Source organism: Centroberyx gerrardi, chromosome 5 (genome assembly GCF_048128805.1).
Source record: "Centroberyx gerrardi isolate f3 chromosome 5, fCenGer3.hap1.cur.20231027, whole genome shotgun sequence".
Lineage (NCBI taxonomy): Eukaryota > Metazoa > Chordata > Actinopteri > Beryciformes > Berycidae > Centroberyx > Centroberyx gerrardi.
In genome coordinates this window covers 13,876,591-13,898,460 of record NC_136001.1, presented here as the reverse complement: position 1 = coordinate 13,898,460, position 21,870 = coordinate 13,876,591, and the positions used below count along the sequence as shown (strand labels likewise).

Below are 21,870 nucleotides of genomic sequence, written 5' to 3'. Positions count from 1 at the left end.
GAGAGAGAGAGAGAGAGAGTGTGAGTGAGTGAGTGAGTGAGTGAGTGAGTGAGTGAGAGAGAGAGAGAGAGAGAGAGAGAGAGAGAGAGAGAGAGATAGTGTGTGTGTGTGTGTGTGTGTGTGTGTGTGTGGTGCTGGCGGTGTTGAGGTGGAGATATTGCACTTCAGAACATGCTGCAGGTTATGAATTGCTTTGATATTGCACTCCAAGTCCCTCCGGGTTGACAAACTGAGAATTGGAGAAAGAAAAATGCAGCGAGAGAAAGACTGAAAAGAGGGGGAAAGAATGAACAGCATCAAGAGAATAACGGGGGTTAATAAAGAAGAACAGAGGGAGAGCGGGAATGAGATGGAGCAGAAGAGAAGGCAGGAGAGCGTGAAAGAGAGTGGCTTCGGGATGTGGTGGTGGGAACGGGTCAGGGAAAATAGAATGAGAGAGGTGAGTGAGAGACGAGAGGTGGAGAGATGACGGTGCTTTGTGTTTCTCATATACTCAGAACTGCAGAATGCCTTTTAGAAAGAAAGTCATCATTTTTCACATGCTGCAAATTCTTCCTCATTCTTTATCTTCTAGCGTGCAAAGCTTCTATGTTTCATAACATTATCGTAATATACTCTGAATGATGTTGTCGTCCGTGTAAAATTGAATAGAAGTATGCAATACATACCAATGTGCAGTTAATTAGAGTTGTATCTACTTGATTGCAGATACACATTAAGTCTGTTCAAGTACTTTTACCCTCATTTTTCACGCCATTGCTGAAACCCTTTAAGCACTGAGCTGGCACTTGTATAATCTGGTAGTTGAAATGTTCCCAGACATCAGCAAGACAGCAGAATCCAATGTGAGAGGCATAATCATGAAAACGCAACACCATACCCACACTCGACCCTCCAGTGAAATCCACAGGTTGCAGGTAGCCTTCCAATTATGTAAAAGAAGCTACGCAGGCCAATTTGCATACAAGTCTGGAGAGATATGCACAGTCTCTCTGCTGTTTGAGGAGCCAAGTTTGAGTGCCGGTGTGCTTCTTATTTCTTGTAACAACTAAAAGCTTGGGACACACTTTATTTGGATAGTCCAGTGTTGATACTCAACTTCCTATCAAGTGACTATAACGTGTCACTACTGAGTTTCAAGTGATAATTATGTGAAAAGTAGTATATAGATATTTAATGTCTGGGCTAAGCTTAATCTTTGGGTTGGGGTTAATGTTAGAAATAGTGTCAGGTTAGGATTGGGGTTAGGGTTAGGCTAAGGTCAGGGTAACAGTCTGTGGAAATCCATGTAATAGGCAACTGACACTTTGTTGAACATCTACTTTTTGTCACCAGATAGTTAGTTGAGTATCAACATTGGACTATCCAAATAAAGTGCTACCAAAGCATGTTTACCATATTATATATCCCAAAACAAAACAAAATGATTGAAAAAAGAATTAGAACAGCATTGTTTGTTTGGAAGACTAAAACATTAGGCATTTCTATTTTGCATAATTTCTGTATGATTGGTCACAAATGATGATTTTATACTGAAAATGCCAAAGCAATTGAGTTGACAGGCCTCTAACAGTAAGACAAATAGTCCACACACATTTATGTTGTTTGTTCCTATCACATGCATTACATTAGCCATACAACCAAGTTAATACATTTGATGATATATGACTGCTAAATACTGATGATTATGGGGAAATGATGGATTCATTTTATCTATGGTTGATGAATCAGGACCAGTGTCTCAAGATATTAAAGCTCTGATTCTGTGACCTGTGCTCAGATTTGCTTAACCACTGAGATTCAGTTTGCTTTCACAAATAGAGTCACACATTGGAGTCTGCATCATAACATACTGTAGGTTCAAGAAATTTTTCCCACCTGACACTCCAGCTTGTCCAGAAGTTGCTGCAGCCTGTTGATTTGAGAGCACCAGTTCTCTCCATTCTCCATGCTCACACCTGAAAACACAACGGAAAATCATCAAAATGGGCGACAAAATGCAAGATTTCGTCTCTGTGTCTATTCCTTTGATTAATATACAGAGATACAGTATGTTCCCATCACTGAAGGGAATACACCCAGATATTGGCAAGTAATCTCTTTGATGAATGCACCAATGTGCCATGAAAGGATTGGTGGCAATTTCACTTCTGTGTGTCCAGTATTTATTAGGTGCTCGCTTTCTGCAATGCACACTGCTTAAGGAAATTATGGTATCCACTGTTTGTGCTAAAGTTTGAATGCACTACACAATGGGCAAGCTACACATCCACGATAGCACCGTAGAGAACTAAATAGTGAATGCGCACAGGTAGAACTATTACCAATCTGCTCGTCACATAATTATAAATCTATCCAATAGATTATTTGACAAAAGTCTGTGTATTCCTTTAATTTAAAATTGATTTTCGGCAGTTGAATAGTTTCAATAGGCATTTAGACATTTTCATTGTGTTGTTGTTTACACTGGAGCTTAAGGAGAGCTTCCTTGTGGAGAGAGTTAACATGCAGTTTTAATAAATGAGAAGCTAGAGGGTAAAAAAACTCAATAGTAACTAAATATAAAAACAATATTATATTACAAATATCATCAAAAACAGTTTAATGTGCCTCACTATATAATAAGACATCCAGACTCTTGTTACCAGTCAATTGGCAAGTTAGTGAAGGCCATGGTCCATTCATTTTCATTGTGTACTTATCAATACCTAGTGTTCAGTCTATCAATATTAGTCAAGGAGCAAGTAAATGAGGCTCAACACAAAGTAATTGCATTAGAAAATGTCAATATGACCTGAATAGCTGAAAAAAGTCCCCAGAGCAAGATTACTGCCAGCTTTAATTATGCACAAAACCAATGACAGTGACAGGTTATGCAGACATTCACACACAATTCTCCAATGTGTGTGTCTGACAATAAAAAAAACTCCTGAAGCTTTGAACTGGATTTTTCTATCTCATCAAATAAAAAGTTGGGAAAAAATGGGTTTAGCTGGGTTTATCCTCCACTATATCCCTAGGCGGCTGTAAAGGGTAAAAGATTTGTGCTCACATTTATGTTTTTTTTAATGTATTGCCTTCATTTGTATTTCATTGCAGTTTGAAATGCTGTTTATAAGTGCTCTATGAATAAAGGTTATTGTTATTATCATTGAAAAAGTGTCACTAGTTAGAGTCCTGGAGTGGCTAAGAAATGTTCTCCCTCACCAAACACTGTTGATGTGCCCTTGAGCAAGGCACTTAACCCCAATTTCTCCAGTAAAGCTGCATAGTAGAGTTCCTCAGCAGAACACTGGCTGTACTGGGCAGCACAGGTGCAAATGCATATAAGTGTGTGGGTGTTAGCAGGGCATTGCTGAAAAAGAGCATGCATGTTCAGTCAACTTTCCCCATATACATTTCCCTATACATACACACACACATATTGCCATGTACCTGTATCAATACTGTAACATTTCTGTATGATATTACATATTAAGCAGTATTAACATCATATTACCTGTGGTCAGGATGCCGGAGTAGGGGTCCGATGGGGACAGACACAGGTTATTATGGATCCTGCGGCCACACCGCCTGCCATTCCTCTGTACTGCTGTCAGCTCTGGTGCCTTTACCTCTCTCCTGCCAAACCCCAGGGAGACAAATAAACGTCAGAAAGAAAGAAAGCAACTGTCAGAGGGGTGTTTGTCAGAGGAGTGTGGGAAAAAAAAAAAAAATGAAGACATGGCAGACAGGCAGCAGACACAGGGGGCACGAAGAGGAGGAATTACAATAAAACTGTGGTAGTAAGAGAGAAGTTGGAGGGACGAGAGCGAGAGCAAGAAAGAGAGGGTAGAGAGAGAGGGAAGGAGGGATGCTTTAATAATTGATTAAAATCAGAAAATGAGATGGCGACAGACCAATGTCTGATGAGAGACAGCATGGTAAAAGAGAGTGTAGTTAAGGGTGCAGAGACACCAGAACACCAGAGATAAACAGCGAGTGCCCAGAAGAGAGGTGAAAACACTTAGCGAAGGGCCCCTGGATGCACACCAGTCCTAATTAACCCACAGGCTGGGCATTAAGGAGCACTGAGCCTCGCTTATCCCCCCCCCCCCCCCCCCCCCCCCCCACACACACACACACCTCTGTGGTAGAGGGCAAGGTGTTCTCTGTCAGTAAACACAAAGTTTCAAGGGCAGGACTTTGAGTGTGTGCCGTTGTGAGTGTGTGACACTTGAGAGTGTGTGTGCGCATACTTTCGTTTCACTTTGGTAAGAGTCTGCCTCTCTCTCTCTATCTTTTGTGTGTGAAGGTCTGTGTTTGTTCTTGGGAGTGTGTGAATCTCCCTCCTTTTGTTGTGTTTTTGTGTGTGTGCATGTTGTTCTGTGTGTGTGCGGCCTCACGCTGACAGCGCAGAGGGAGTGCATTACTAGGAGGTTCTCACGCTGAGACCTGCCTGGAGCCCAAAGGCCATTGCCACAACCATAAATCCACTGCAGGGGAGCCAGGGAGAAAGAAATAAGCTGTTTGTGGCCACCTCAATCTCTCTAATGTTGCCCCCTCAACACACATACACATACACACACACATACACACACAAACACATGCACACATGCAATTCTGTCCTGCTCTCTCTTTCAAAATCTATATGTGCTTCTCTGTTGGAAAACAATCTAAAAAAGCTTCCCTCCCTCTGCATATCTGCCCATCTCTCTCTCTCTCTCTGTCTGTCTCTCTGTCTGTCTCTGTCTCTCTCTCTCTGTTTGTTCTCTGTCTCGGACTTTCTGCACCACTCTCTCATTTATTCACCTTTTATATTCAACTTTCTTTGCTTCTCGTTTTCCTCCATGACTCACCTTTTCTCTATTTCGATGCCACCCTCATCAGCCTTTCTCTTTCTGATCCCTCTCTGCCTCCCCCAGCTCCCTCTCAATAATTCACCTTGGCTATAATCGCTCCATTATATCCAATAATACCAGGGCGGCACCCAGAGGGGAGAGAGGAGAGGCGTCGGAGCTCTGTCGAGGCCTGACACGTGCTGTGCAACTGACAATCCATCTTGAAGTTGTGCTGCCATATTGGGTTGGCATAACAAGGGGGGAAATAACCTCGTCTTTTGAAATTTAAAAAGTCAATTGAATTAAATGGCAGCGTGGGCGGCATCATATGCTAGTCCACTTAACAACTGTCTCTTGTTTCTTTTGTCTTGCATGATATTGACTTGACTGCTGGCAAGGTAAATGGTCTGATCAATGACTGCCCTTGATAGACTGTGCTGCCGAGCATCTTCGGCATATCATTAATCATATGAGTGATGCTGCAAAGCATTGTGGGAGCAAAGGTGCTGAGGTCTCTGAAAAAAGTGAAATTTTTGTAGAGTAAAAGATTAGTACATTTTAATACCATTGCATAAAGTGACTCATATACCCACTGGCTCAGCAAATCCCAAATTGGGGACAGCTCCACAAAGTTGTTTTGATTTTATGAACTCAACATTCAGATTTTATGGAACCATTAGGCGCTTTGAATTTTAAGCAGTCTGCCCATTAGTGATGCCATTGTTTGAACAACAATATGCATAGCTGCAAGACTGTAGCAGTTGTCACAGCTTTGTGCTGAAAGGCATATCATGAAAGAAAGAGAACCAACTGAAGGCATCCACTGATCAGTTGAATTTCCTGTGCTTCCTGTGGCTTTAGACCAGCACAACATTTTTACTATTAATAGAATAAATATAGTACTGACAGTGCAGTGCTGGTCTATTTCTCTGTAGCCTTGATGGCATAATATAGTGGCATAGCATAGTATAACATGGCATAGCATATTATGGCAAAGATATAGTGCAATACAGTATAATGTTAATATTTAATATTTTAATATTACCTGCCTAGGTAATTAACAGCCTGGCAAGTACAGTTTTGTCTTGGATTCATTTTGCATGAAGCTGACGATTCTCGCCGATGGAGTTTTCAAACAATCAAGATTTAATGCTGCCAAGTGCCGAAAGTGTATTAATGAACTACAATGACCATAATCCATTGCCCATATGACACAGCTCATGTGTGCACCTTTGAGTCTAGATGTTTTTGTGCCGAGACAAACTCAGCAGAGGGACAGTTTGAAACGTAACATCGAAAATCATATGGAAGTACAATTGTCAGCTAATGTTGCATTGCAATTAGCTTATACTACATTGAGAGACTTATAGTATAGTATAGTATATAGTATATAGTAGTATAGTGTAGTTTAGTACAGTACAGTACAGTACAGTATAGTATAGTGTAGTTTAGCACAGTACAGCACAGTACAGTATAGTATTGTATAGTATAGTATAGTATAGTATTAGTGTAGTATAGTGCAGTGCAGTGCAGTGCAGAACAGTATAGCATAGTATAGTATAGTATAGGGATTGTGGCAGTGCCTATGACTTTTTCATGTGTCGATGTTGAGGTTTTTATTCATCAATGTAATACTTTAAAAAATAATGTTTTACTTTTGCAATATAGCCATTAGCCAAAACAACTAAATCCCTGAATAAGAGGCGTTGGGAACAATGCTCAGCCGAGTCAGTGGAAGAAAAGAGACAAGCCTTAAGAGACACACACACAGCCATACTGCTCACACACACACACACACACCGTTCCTAATAGGCAGCCAGCCAAGCCCTTTCTCCTCATTTCAACTCGATTTAAGTCAGTAAAAAGTCTGGCAAGGCTAGTTTAGCCTGTATTTTGTGCGCAATTATAGGAAAAAGATGTGTATCAGAAAACAATGTTTCTCAAACATGTGAACCAAATGGAGAATGAAACTCGCTTTAATGAGACAGGACCGCTCCATCCTCCCCCCACCTGATGTCATGGAGATGTTTGATTGGGCAATGTGATAGTGACAATGTGAAAATGTTGGACATCAAATAATCCTATATAGTATAGTATAGCATAGTATAGTATAGCATAGCATAGTATAGTATAGTACAGTATAGTAGCTCCATAGAATGTTGTAGTTCTTATATTAATGTGCTGATAGTGTGTTGATATAAATGTATGTAACAGAGTGATGGTGCAGTACTGACGGGGCGGGGCTGCTCTGCTCTTCCACTGCCTCCATGGCGCACTGGAGGGACCGTTGGAGGGACAGCAGCTGACTGGACGTCTCTCTCAGCATGAAGCGGGTGACAAACTGGCCCAGCACACTGGAACCCTGGTACTCCTGAGAGAGAGAGAGAGAGAGAGAGAGAGAGAGAGAGAGAGAGAGAGAGAGAGAGAGAGAGAGAGAGAGAGAGAAGAGAGAGAGAGAGAGAGAGAGAGAGAGAGAGAGACGGACAACACACAAACCGAAAGGGAAAGCAACAAGAAAGAGAAAGAAAGAGAGAGCAAGACAGACAGAGAGGGAATGAGTCATGATTTGATAACTTCTCCCAAACACAAATACAGCCACTTGTGACATGTGACAGCTGCAAGTAAATGGGATAATTACTTTTTTGAGCATGTGCATCATTCAGTACCGCAAATCCAAATTCCAAGGTGGGAGGACTTTAATAGGAAGACATAATAGCTGCTCGAGTCCCCAAACATGAATATGATTAAGCATTCTCACAGGAGCCTCATTTTCACAACATGCTAATGAAGTAGCAGTGCAGTAGTTCTTTGTCAAAACTTATAATGACAACTAGCCTCTGCTGAAAGGCATCATGGGATTAGCAGTCCGGAACACTGTGTGACAGACCACAGCTGCTAACTAGCGGTTGCACAACCCTCTATGGATTTCCCCGTTTTGACAGCTTAAAGGAGAGCCAGAACAGAGGAACAAGGTGCTCTAATTAAGACAGGAGGCAAAATTATTCAGCAGGCATCTCTTTTTTTTTCTTCTCCTTTAACAAATATTGCTGGTTTCTATTCTACAATAATGCACATCCCTGATTCCAGGTTGTTGTCCCCTCAAACAGTTCTGCAGTGATTATGATTGATTATTGATTATGTCTCGTCTACTGCAATTTAAAAAAGTGGCGATGGAGGAGGAAAATGTCATGATGTGCAGCAGATAGATTTAAATAACTAGCGGCTGTATGATTGTTAAACACACTTGCAACATCTAGAATTGCAAGTAAATAGTTCCCTGTACTAGTTACAGGATTCAAATTTCAGATACTGTCCACCTCCAGAGCTAAAATGTCTCTTACATTAAGCTACGAAAATGAACCTGTTAATGAATATCTGCTGTTCAGGACCAACTCTGACAGCTGTTCATTATTCTAATAACAGCAGACTCTGTTAATATCAATCTGTGGCATAAAAAAAGAGCATAATATTATGGTAAATAATGGAAATGTGCATGACCAAAAGTGTACCAGACCTCTATTGTTTACTAGACTTATGAGTTTTATGAGACTCAGTGCAGGATTTGGCTCCATCTGCGCAGGGGAGCGTTTACTCTCATAGGCATGAATCAGCAGTAAGTGCATTTGTAGCATCAAACACGTGTGTGTGTGTGTGTGTGTGTGTGTGTGTGTGTGTGTGTGTGTGTGTGTGTGTGTGTGTGCACTTGTTCGAACACCTTTATGTCTTTATGTTTTCTTCAGCATGGGTCGTAATACTATCAAAGATGTTGGCAAGGAAAGATTTAATTATGGGGTATTCATAGACAACTAACAGAAAGCACATTCTAAATCTATTGACAACATAACCTTGAGCAAAAATAGAAGCCTTTATGCATTCTGGTGGAAGCTTACCTCTTTAGTTTTATCCATCGCCTTTAAAATAGCAACATTCAGGCTCTCTAGAGCTGAAAGGACATTGAGATACTCCCCCAGGTGCTGAGAAAAATAATCTAACAGGAGACAGAATACAAGCTGTCAATGATATCATTATAACACTGTCAGAACAATCAAAATTTTCCTCCATTCTTGCAAACTTAAGCCACTACTTAAAACTTGGTGACAAACACTTTTGAATGCTGCCACGACAGATTATAATTAAGAAGATTGTGACAATGGATATACACTATCAGTCAAAGGTTTGGACACACCTGATTGGATGCACTGTGTTTTTCATTATCTTAAAGCCATTTTGATCTGGCTTATGCTTAAATGCTTGAAGTTTGTTTTTTAAGACAAATATAAATAGTGAAGTTGATGCCTATGTATGACTTTCTTTCCAAAGCCTTTGCCTTTCCATCAAGGCAAAGGGCGGCTACTTTAAAGTTTTATATTGTGTATTCTGAAGGTTCAGGATACACAATGGACAGTCTGAATAAAAAAAACGGCTGACAGTCATAATCCCCAAATGTGTGGGTGATCCTTCAAAACTTTTTAATTGAGCCCGGATTTCTGAAATTTTGAGAAATGAGCAGAATGTCTTTAAAATGCAAATACATGCTGAAAAGTGAAAAAATAATGTTTTCACACCACAAAAGGATTATGTGAAGGAGACATGACTAGAACAAGACAGTAGTTTGACATTGAAGTAGTGCTGAGGAAAGTAAGGGCATTGTGGTTCGGTTTTAGTTTTATTTCTAAGCGATTCTTTTTTTTTTTTACTATGACCAAAACCTTACGCTTAACCTTAACCAAATGGTTTTCTTGACTAAACTTAACCATCAGCTAACCTTTTCATGTGACAAACAGGTGAAAATGGCGTATACAATTCCTGCTATTGTCACATAATCCAATTACTGGTAATTGGATTATGTGAATGTCATGTTCACATACTGTAATTTGTGTCCACAAAACGTAATCTACATTTCAGAGTTCCTGCTCATGTCATGAAATTTTATGAGACTGTGTTGTGTTAATCCTACAACATTCGGTTCTTTGTACCCATTGTACTGTTGGTGACAGGTGCATTAGAGACAAATTTGTAGCCTACAAAAGAAACTCCCACACGCTGCCATATTTATTGTCACACCTGAAGAAGTTCACAGGACTGAGACAGTGAATGTTTTTCAATAAAATGTTTGAAATACAAGTAGGAGGCTGTGTGTGGGGGGTTCTTCAAGCAAGTTGTAATATATCAGGAAAGAACAGAATGGCTGAAGTATTACTACTACAACCAAAGAGTGCATTGGTTGTTCTTTGACGCATGGGCAACAAATTGATCCAAGGTTGATGGGTGAAAAAGAACAACCTTTTTCTTACACACCTTTTACTTGGATTTAAGTATTTACCCCAACACCAATTCTTAACCCTTTTTACCCCAACTCCGATTCCTAACCCTTCCTCCAAAAGTTGTGCATGCATCATTGCCTTGAGGCAAAGCAGAGACTGATAAATGGTCAGTGAACTAAATTTGAGATGAAAGGGATGTTCAGTGATGGAAGACAGTCAACTTCCCTTGACGTCAGACGGAAGAGATGCCATTGCCATTCAATAAATTATGCATAAGTTTTATTCTGGGTACTCCCGGTATTTACAGGTCTCTGTCCTATTTCTTCACTTTATTCAGGCCATCTGACACCCACTTAAATATTAAGATGAATTTTAAAAATAGGGCAACAGGTCTATGACAAAATTTGTATTTCCATAGTTAAAGAAGAAAGACAGTGGTGCGGGTGGATGGTTGTGGTGTTGGTGTTGGTGGTGATGATGATGACAAATTTTAAAGAATGTGGAATTTTTGCTGTTTTCAACGCTACCATCACTTGTGTAAGTGAAGATGTGGATCCACAGATGAGACAAAAGGCACTGCTGTTGGTGAGTTTGAAAGATTGCAGTCTTACAGAAACGTAAGGAATGAGACACATTAAAACAGACAAAGCACTCCCGTACTCACCTGATAGCTTGTCAGTGTCTAGATTGCTGCAGGGCGGAGCAGAGGAGGAGGTAAATGGGGAAGAGATGGTGAAAGTTAATTGTTGGGGAAAATTCAAAGATGTGCTGCTCTCTTAATTAATTTGTGCTAGAGAGGTTGTGTGGCTCAGAACTGTGTGACTAGAAATTCAGTCTTAGCCAAGGAATATATGCACACAAAACAAAAACCATAAACCTTACAAATTAACTTCCTCCCTCATCAAATTGTTCTCTACAGAAATGACTGTTCTGCACTTAACCAGCCCACATGAACAATATACTGTAGCTTTCTGTTAAATGCATGTCAGCTCAGTTCTGGTAGCAGTACCTCTTTTGAACTTACATTTGTTTTGTAAAAAACATTCAAATCAAATTGCTTCTTTGTTTACCAGACATGGCAGGAATGACTACTTGGGAGGCTAAATTGTTCTCAGTAATACTTAATATTTGATAGGATGGTAGGCCATTACTATATAAGAGTTCCCCTGTTGCTCATTTTCACTGTCAGTTGAAGACCATAAGTAAAGCTGGTTAATGACTTGTGCTATTAGAAAGCTCACACAGCGTCCATGGGCCAACAACCCATGGCTTTCATCAGTAGGCTCCTGATGGGAAATTTGCATTTTAACAGTCACAGTAAGTCCCCACATGTCTGGCTATTTTTTTTTCTTCACTGAAACTTTTTGTTCTGACAAAAAGGGGTAAACTGCTCTCTCAGTTATGTGATTCTTAGCATAATCACCAAAGTCCAGCTTTGGGAAATGCTTCCGGTTCATAAGTGATAGCCTATTATTATTAATGTTATAGATTAAGATAGGCCAAAATGGGAATTGCTGCCTTGTGGTATTTTAAAGTATGTAAATCAGAGTTCAGTTCATTCCAACTGCCACAAAATATAAGATAAGATATGGGCAGGAGCTTGGTGAGAGTTGTGAGGGTTGGTGGACCACATTGGTAACAGTCCTAGCCAAATGTCATGTCCCAAAGTAAGTGTTGGAGGAACTGGCAAAAAGAAGCAGGGATGAAATGTTATTGTAGCCAAACACCAACTGGGTAACAGGGTGCTAATATTTGGTGAAGACAAACTGACAGTATCATCTCCTTGGAGAAGGATTAGGTACATTACTTAACTATTTAAAAAGTCATTTTCACTCCAATGGGGTCTCAATATGTTTGTATGTGTGTGTGTGAGAGTTTGTTTATGCTCACTGCCAGGCGTGTGCGCATGTGTGAATGTCTGTTTGTCCCTGTGAGTGACTTCTTGTGAGAGTGTGTGTTTGAACAATCACAGCAAATTCATTATTTCACCTGAGCTGCTAGAAGGGCTTTGACAGCCAGGTTATTCAAGCTAACAAGACTCGCTTAGACTTCCAATGCTGGTACATTGTGAATGTGTCCATGTTGGGGAAAACAGGTCGGTAAGTGCCCCATGAATATAAATCTCCAATCTGCCAAAGGCAATAAAGCCAACTGACTTTGGAAAAGGGATGAAACTTTAAACCATTACATATACCCATGACAGGTGAGAAATGGTTCGGGAAGAACAAGCTGCATTTTGAAGTGGATTTTTCCTGTGGCTGCATTGGGCTAAATATTCTCTGCAGACCAGTGACTTAAACAATTACCCTGAGGCTGATTTCTTTGATTGCAATGTTGGAGTAGGAGGTTTTGAAGTGCCTGGTGAAATCCACAGTATTCCATGTCAAAAGGGAGGGAGAAAACATTATTTAGCCTGCTTGAGCTTGATTGCAGGGCTCATTTGAAGTGAAATCACCCTTCCGGCTGTGTGGTCTTTACCCAGTGACTGATGACTTCAAACAAACACATTTACTCTTCCTTCAAATTCCTAAAACTTGCATTACAGTCTTTTGTTTTGCTACTTTTTCCCTGTAGCATGTACAAATTAAACAGTATTGTGTAGCAATACTCAATAGCACTTTCTAGTATATTATTAGGTTTGTCAGGAGTGATGTAACAAATTACTATTTAAGGCAAGGAACTAAGTTGTAACTATGACTTAAAAAGTGCTTTCTATTACTAATATTACTTTAGAAACAAGCCTATTGCATAACAGTTAATTATTACAATTGTATTACACATTGTTGACGTGTTTTGACAGGTTAACATTATGCTCACATTCCATTTAACTGTATTTAAATGCGGTGCAAATAAAACAATGGAAGACAAATGGTTAAACATCCATTTTCATCACTCAATCATGAGGATTCACAGTTACCAGTACACAGGATGTGAAGTATCTATCCTTTCAGTTTTTAATCTAAGGTGACCGCTTAAAACAAAAGACTGAATATCGACCATTTTCATCATTCAATTATGAAGGTTGTACTAAAGCAGAGCCCAGTTTCTGAAAGGAACCTACTTATTCTGCCGTCCATCTATGGAGTAGAAAAGCTCCTGTAGCTCCTCAGTAGTCAGGATACCATCCGCAAAGTAAGCATTGAACTCTTCAAAGGACAGCTTGCCATCATCTGAAATACAAAGGAAAGCATAGTCATACCTTATTACAAAGAGAAGAAAGTATTAGCAGCCTAACAGTGTTGGTTTGTCATTTCATCCTTGGATTAGATTATTAGATTGCAGAATAAAGAAACTATAATCAGCCCAGGATCAGAAACTTTTTCAGGGAATTCAGGAGATTACTACATGAGTTATTGATAGGAATATTCAGAAGAAAATTATGAATATGATAATCACACTTTGAAAGAACCACTGGACTGCATGTGGCTGTCCTCTGATTGTTTTCCAACAGCACCAATAACCTGATTGGACATCTAATAACTTTTTGAGGTGGTGGAGTAGGTGTGTTCTGCACCATTTATATTAGAGGGACAATAGCTTCAATTTATTTCTGTTAACTTATCATTTCTTGTAGCAACTGTACCAATTCACAACCTAAAAAGTTGTTTTTGTCTGCACAGTAATGCATGCTGAGGATGTCTCTGTGTGGCAACCCCTCTCAGCTGTCAAGATGTTCAAAACACATTTTTTGGTGGTTAAGTCAACCATATGTATCAATAAAAAATAGATGAGGTTAGCACAAATATGTATTTTTTTATATTTATATTTGTTGCACGTTAACAGAAAATATTTGAATCATGACTAAATTACTTCAGTCTCTTAGGATGATGCACTTTTATTTGATAGCATCTTATGTTCATGCTGCACACTGCTGACTGTAACATGTAGCCACTTATAACACTTATAACACTGATATTCTTCAACTACTAATGATCCAGAAACTGCTTATGATCAAAATTATTTAGCTTCATTCCCTGTAACATTCAACATATTATATTATTTCACTTGTGTCTACACCCCTTTTTCTGAATCTGTCTGGCGTGACAGCCTGCTATTCTAACAAGCTGAGCACCATTTGAGTGCAAATTAGTTATTTTGTTTACTTGCAACCTTGTTTTTCTGACCGTTCTACTGTCGCTCTGTAGTCCACATCCACACTTTATTGCTATTTCTAGTTCAGTTTGGATTGGTGGCATGCACCCTAAACATAACAACTTTGTTTTTCGCTGTTAGCTTTAACCAATATCTATTACATATTATTCATTATCAAATCAGATGTTCAAACCATTAAGATTGCAATCCACCCAGCATTGCACGGTATAATGTGTTATAACTACATTATTGCACATACTGTAAATTCACCAAACAATATAACTGTAAAATGGAAGAAACTACAGACTGTCAGTGGTTCTGAATTCCTTGATTATGCAGAGAGTAGTTTACTGTGAGCACAGTGTGTTGTGACAGACCGTGCACAGAACAAATCAATAGCAGAAGATAAATAGCTTGGTTGTCAAAGTTGTGATCTGTGAAGGAGTGTTCCTTCCTAAGCCTATCAATCTGTCTACTGGCAGAGATTACACAGATTAGTCAGCAGCTAGCCTGCCAGAAAGAGAGACAGCTAGATATTTTAATCCTCATAAGAGAGTCCAGACCGACAGACAGACAGACCAACAGATAGATACGTAGGTGTCTGGGAAGAACATTTCAGAGCCATGACAGACAGACAGGCAGTCAGAAAGATATTGGAGGGACTCGGTTACTCAGTCAGTCAAAGAGACAGACAGACCAACCGAAATGATGATGGAGCCAAGATGGGCACACAGACAAATGAGTGTATTATTCTGGAGTATCTGTTGAGTCAGGCAAACAGATTGAGATTTCAGAGAGTCAGACAGCTACATAGACAAACAGAAAGCCATCCAGCCATGTCATTATTGCATCCATAAGGGAACTATCACCATGTTTTATTTGGCCTCGGCTCCAAACCTTCCCCAGGCAGGCTGACCATTGCCATTGCTGACAAAGAGCAAACTCTCTCCAAACACCTCATAAAGCCCGGCATCATAACCCCGCTGAGTAATGTGCCCAAATATTACCCCTGTCTAAACAAAGACAAGGAAGAAATGACAACAATTTAACATGCCATGGAGTTCCAGTTGGCCGATTCAGCAAAGCCGGGAACTCAAGGGCGAGTTTGAAGACCATCTGTTTAGCTGGAGCCTCTGTGACACAGCTCATCATTATCCCTGACCAGAATGAGTAATGCGCTGGCCCAGACGCGCAAGGCCCCTTGCCACCTCTGCCCACCTTTTCTTTTCAAACAGTCTTTGTATCTCCCTCTCATTTTCTGTTTTTTTTCCTCCTCCGCTTTACAGCAAATTGCTAATGAGCAACACCAAGCTGACAACTGGACTTTAAACACATGCTCTGTGATTTAAAAAAAAGAAAAAGGAAAAAAGAAAGGTTGTTACTCATTTAAAGACTCTCCCTGCCTGTGAGGGCGATTTCTGCACGATTAAGGGTGTCTTTGCCAAGCTGTAGGTTATCTGATTCAGCCCTGCGCCTCTGTTTGTCTGTCAGAGAAACAAAGAAAAGTGAAACCTAAAAAGGATTGTACCACCACAGAAAATAATTATCTTATCAAACAAAGGAACAAATTAACATGAATTTTACATTGAGGACATTTGGGGAAGTTCTATTCATGCTGCAATGTCACAGTTTCACAATATTAGTATGCCTCGGTTCATGTAGGCTTTTCTTGTATTTTGGAGCCTGCGGTTAGTTTGTGGATCAGACACCAAACTGTCCTTCCCGCATGTCTCTTTCATCCTCTCAAAGGCCTGTGTTTGGAAAGCCTCCCGTGTTTGGGGTGTCAAACCAACAAGACAGACAGCAGTTATGCTCAGAAGTGACTCTCTGATCGTCTGCTCTCTTTGATGGACTAATGATGACTACTGGGAGTCTCCTCGATTCACTCTGACAGTTCTGGGTTAAATGTCTTCTTCATGAAAAGAGGGTGACCCAAAAGAACACATTGACCTGGGCCTCTATGTGCTTTAATTCATCCATTATTACAGAGACGGACAGGATGGAGAGAAAAGATACTGAGCAGCCCATAATAGCAGGGCATTGTATGTTCAATATAACTTCAACTGTCTTACTCGGCAGAGAGAGCCACTGTAAGATGTCCAAAGAGTGGATTTGCTGGTTGAAAAAGTAATCTTGATTCTCTATTCTGAAGCTTATGTAGAAGCCTTTGTGTTTTCTCTCACATTTTCAATGACTAAGACCTCTGGTGAACATCATACTTGTTGAAGCAATCGCAAATGCAGAAATGTTACGTATTTGTCTCGCAACAATTTTGCATTACGTTCGCCTCATTGCATTAGTTTAACTATAAATGGCACGTGGCAACTCTCCTGCTTTTAATCTCATCCAGCTAGAGCCATCGACTGATGATGCTGTCAGATGGCATCAGAAGATGCCAACAAAGCACTCTCAAATGGGGAAATGAAGCCAGGCAGTGAGAGAGAGAGAGGGGAAGAAGGGGTGGGGATTTGTTGTCTGTCAGCTAAAGACTCAGCGAGTCTCTTCAGTTCTAACGAGAGCTATGTCTGAAAGAAGAACATAATTTGTAAAAGTGAAACTTTTACTGTAAAAGCTGTGATTTGGACTGAGCTTTGTTAAATATTTCAAATTCTGGACAGATGTTGGAGTTATGTAAGATTATAAAACGTCTGAAAAGTACTAAATCCATATTGAATTCTTAGTGCTTGACACTTATTGACTACTTTTGCAAGAAAATATCAAATACGTATGTGGAAACTAATGGGCTAAACAAATCCCAGTATTAAATGATAATGCAATAAATGTTTCTAGGTATTTTCCAAAAGGTCTCTAGCGTTGCCACAGAACTTCCACCCAGGACAGGTGGTTTAAAACGGCTTCATTAGCTCATGCTATGTGCCTGCATCTGCACATAGAAAGACAAGATAGAAGCCAGGCAGGGCGTCTGTCCTTGGCGCCCATGGACTTCCTTCTGCTTGATTACTGAACACCAACAACAGTGAACAAAAGATTAATTACCTCACAGAATCGCTCTGTTTTGTAGTGAAAGCAACATGTTAGTAGCTAGCATGGTGAGCACTATAGCGACACAGCTTCACAGATAGTGGGTGGAGAAAATTCACTGCCCCAGCTGGAGAAAATGGTACCAGCCGCCACTGAAACTGAGTGATATCCCCCTTTAAGGTAAGCCAGCATTTAAACTGTTAAAGCCTTCATACATACAAATTCCATTTTTACAATGGAGGAAAATATTTATAAGGTTGAATTAAAAGCAATATGCATAGGCTGCTCTTCAATAGTCATTCAGAAAATTACTTAAGGAATTTCAAGGTGAGAAAGCAGTTTCCAAACGAAGTGTGAGATTGGTAAAGGGTGCCGATTCTTCAACACAGAGGGATACAGACAGCTCATATGAGACAAAGCCTTCTCTTGTGTAATTTGAAAAATGTCAGACTAAGCTAAACAAGACGCTCACAGGACCAGAGTAAACAAGAACCAAATGAGTGAGGAAGTACTGTAAAGTAGGGCAGAAAGTAGGCCACACTCTTATCTCTCCAAAGGTCAGTCCCTTTGCTGCCGAGGATCTCGACTCTCCTAAGTGGTTTCTAAATTCCCAAGGACACACCGCAGCTTCAAAAACAACCGGCATTACTAAGAGAGTTGGGTCTCGGATCTTCATGGTAAATTCTTAGGCACTTTATGCACGGCCAGGCACTACTGCATGCCCAACCATTACTGATTCTGGTATTCTTAGTATCTGTGCTCTACTTAGAATGTGTTTCAGAAGGCCATCTGTGAGGAAGCCTATAATATAAGCTGCCTTTTAGCCTCCATATCCCAACATAAACCTGTATGCTGCTTTTAGACCACATATCCTACTACCTCTGGTATCTCCACGTCACTAATGGTCTGGGGCTCACTGGTCTTTTCCTCCATATTGAAACAGATGTCAGTCAAGAAGTGAGGTTCATTAAAAGCCGAAGAGAAGAGCAGCAATGACCTCTATACTGCGCCTCTACACATAAACTGAGGGGTTCTTTCCTTATGTTGTGGACAATAGTCCACAGATTCTGTCCAGTAAAGTGAAATCAACTAAGGTGCAGTGACTTTTACACTGTGGATTTTTCTCACTCAAGTCTTCATTCAGCACTGAGAAACCATTTTATCTTGTCATATAAGGTGCTAAACTATCACACTGCACACTGTGTTCTATCTCTATATCTGTGGAAGACATGTTTCAGCACAATATGATCATCTTATATCAATCAGGAAAGACATCAGCTTTTTAGATGTAGGGTGTAAATAACAGATAAACCTAAACTGTGAGCCTGTATACATAAAATATCTTAAAATCTGAGTGCTTACCAATTTTCCAATTAAACTGTGGTGAAGTTAATGTGGTTAGGTAATCTGACCAATTATCCTAGAGATGTTATGCACATGGGTAGTAGACAGTCTTATACCATCAATTACAGTAAGTACAAAACTTTAGGGAACATAATCCTAATACGGACCACATCTTGCACAATTCTTTAATCATTCTCTTCCTCTTGTGACGACCACATCTCTTCATGACTCATGAAAATTCAATAGGTGAATTCAATAACGGATTGTAGCTTGCACTTGGAGTCACCTGGTCAGTCTATTAATGGATAGAGAAGGTGTTCTTAATATTTTATATGCGTAGTGTATGTACATTACACATTACATACAACTATTGACATCTCTTAAGGATTTACCGCTCCTACTCAATACATCTCATCTTCTTTGTTTCTACTTTCTTTCTGGTTTAGTTGATAGCAAATGTTCAACTTAATCCCAGTGGAGTTACTAATACTGAATAAATATAAAAGAGGAAGAGTAATGAATGCAGCACAGTATATTTTCTTTCTTTTTTTTTCTTTTTACACCATCATGTTGACTTCAAGCCTTGTCCCCCATGCTTTCTCCACAACTGAATAGCGATGGCAATCATCTAAGTTGAGCTCATTATAATGAAGATCTTACAGTGAATATATTTGGCTGGATGCCTCAGAACACTTTATCTCCAGCAAGACTCGTCATATTGAAGGTTAAGGGCTGTTGAGAGGTAATTGCTATTTGGTGGCATGCTGATTACGACCCCTGTAAATACAACAGTGGCCCATTGATGTCCACTCTTGCTTGATTTTCTTTGGCACCTTATTATTTCATCTGATATTGGACAGGGATAAGCATCAACAGAGGCAAGGAGGCCAGTTATTTATGACAAAGAAGGTAATATCTCATGTTTAGGGATAAAATAATCTTGCTTTCAGAAATTAAGAGGTGAGTCAGGCAGAGTCTATATTCACAAGATTCATATTTATGGAGATTTTCACTATAGGGGCAACTAGTGCATTGTGACAAGATGAAATAGGTCTGTTTCCAGCTTTCATAGTTACGTTTTACTACCATCGGCATCTGGTTCATTTGTTCTGTTAAATCACCTTTGACTATAATACTGAGAATCTCCAATAATACAATAATCAGTTATTAATAAAAGGTGCCACATGTAGTATTTTTAAACATCAATATTGTGAAATTAATGGTGATAACTTGGTATAATTGCTGTAAACAAAATGAGATCTTGGTCGAGACAATTGGTAGCCTCTATCTCACATCAGCAGTATTGTTAAAGCTAGTGTTTCTCAAAATTCTCAAAAAAAAAAGACCACATTTCCAATGAACCCCACTGCTCCCTGTCAAAAAGTGGATGTTGCCCTCCTCCTCCCTGATGTCGCTCCATGTTTGCTTTCTGTTTCACTTTACTGACGAGGATAAATATGTTGGAAGTGAGTTTTCCATCTGCTTTTCACTTGTTCCAACATCTGGCATTGCAAGAAACTCTGGAAGCTTTAGATCCATTTGCGCTGGAATAACAATAGCTGTCTTCCTGTTTTGTGCCATAAAGCAATACAGCAGCTAGATCTGGCCCAGTGGCTCACAATATAAAATGCAGTACAGAAGCAAATAGAGGCTGCCAATATTCTCAGCGATGGTCTTGTTTGTTTATGGTAATTATACTGATGTCTCAAAATTAATGTAGTAATGATAGGGTTAGGTTAGTATAGGGTTAGGGTTAGTTTGTTTGTGGGTGTATTTTTCTTATTCCTGCGGATAACTGGCCAAACTTAGATGACGTAACATCACGTTAGGATATTTCCAGCGCAGCTACAATGGAGTTTAATAGCAGAAAAAAACAATACCAATTTATCCACTGACAGTAGTCTCAATAGAGCATAATGTAATACAGTCACAAAAAAAATTGTGCATTTTGAGTAAGGGGTGTGGCTCACGATTTTTCTTGACTTGAAAAACTTGCTCTCATGCTCTTACTAGCGCTATTGCTATTGCTCTCTCCAACTATACATATAACCCACAGCTCATGGAACAACTTCAGGCACATTCTCTGGAGGCTGTCAAAAGGCATTCTGGGAAATGTAGTTAAATCACTAACTGAAGTAGAATTAGATGAGACAGGTTGAGGGAAGGTGGGTACAACAAAAAGCTAAATTACTTCATCAAAAAATAACTTAGTGAGGCTGACAGTAACTAGAAGAAACACGGTTTGATCCCCAAAACTCAGAGCTGAGGCACCCATTAGCAAGGCACTTAGCCTTTATCTGCTCTGAGGCACTGAACTACACAGTAGCTGTACTCACACATACACTTAGACTCATAGGTAAAATCTATTAAATGAATGTGTGCATGTGAATGAGAGAGAGCATGAGTGCATGTGTGTGTGGATGCATGTGTATGAGGAATGTTTTCAAAACAAATTCACCAAAACCTGTTGGGTTACCTTGTGCCAACTTGCCAATAAAGCCATCTTATCAGTGTTTCACTGCTAGCAAAGATCTTGGCTCAGCCCACATAAACATGATTCATATTCATTTGTAACTGCACCCAGTCATCTGTGTCTAAACCGACAGAGATGTGCATTATTTTGTGTGACACATTCTTCCAGTCGTGGCTATAATCCAGCATCTCAGCATCATTTTAATTGGGTGGAGAAACTTGTTGGAGCATGAAGACAGAAAAGGAGTATCACTTGAAGAGTCATTCATGCAAATCCCTTATCTCTCCGCCCAGTTTGCCTGGGACACAATGACAACAGGAAAAATGTGTGGAAACAACAAGCTCGCATTGTGACAAATTAATCAACACCGAACATGTTATGTTCTTACTGTTTACTCACCGTTTTTGTCTGCTCGGCGAAAAATCTGAAAAAAAAAAAGAAGAGGAAGGAGATGTGGTTATCGCTTCCAGCCGAGCATCACTGAAGGGATTCTCTCAAGGCAATAAGCAGGTGCAGATAATTAGGAATCATGGCAATTAATCAAAAAGACAGTCACTAGGATCTTTGACTTCTGCTGTAGAAAGTTCTTTCATTACTCTTTGAAAAAATGCAGGGGGGTTTATCATGATGTAGTGTGATAATTTTTTAGTGCTCATTTAAAAAATCTATGGTTTGGGTTTGGTGTAGAGTCACCCTTTTTGGGGTCAAAGTTGTCCAGCAGCCTGGCTGGCTGTCAATCAACCAATCGACCAATCATAGTCCATATTCCCAATGTACGTCTATCTCTGCTTCAAGTGGCAGAAAAAACAAAACAGAGAAATGACTGAGCCTATTTTCAAGACGTCCCCAGTCTTCGGCGGTCCCATTTTGATCACAGTTCATTTCCTTGTCTTAA

General features: G+C 39.8%; 1 protein-coding gene across 1 annotated transcript in view; it reads right to left on the bottom strand.

Moving 5' to 3' along the window:
- necab3 (N-terminal EF-hand calcium binding protein 3) overlaps window positions 1-21,870 on the bottom strand; it is a 37,290-nt gene that overhangs the window by 10,756 nt on the left and 4,664 nt on the right. Inside the window, exons 2-8 of the mRNA XM_071903926.2 lie at window positions 21,375-21,399; window positions 13,146-13,254; window positions 10,749-10,774; window positions 8,711-8,808; window positions 7,055-7,191; window positions 3,500-3,621; window positions 1,879-1,958 (exon numbers count right to left, since the gene is read on the bottom strand). Of these exons, the coding sequence (XP_071760027.1) occupies window positions 1,879-1,958; window positions 3,500-3,621; window positions 7,055-7,191; window positions 8,711-8,808; window positions 10,749-10,774; window positions 13,146-13,254; window positions 21,375-21,399 (597 nt within the window). The remainder of the gene's footprint in view (window positions 1-1,878; window positions 1,959-3,499; window positions 3,622-7,054; window positions 7,192-8,710; window positions 8,809-10,748; window positions 10,775-13,145; window positions 13,255-21,374; window positions 21,400-21,870) is intronic.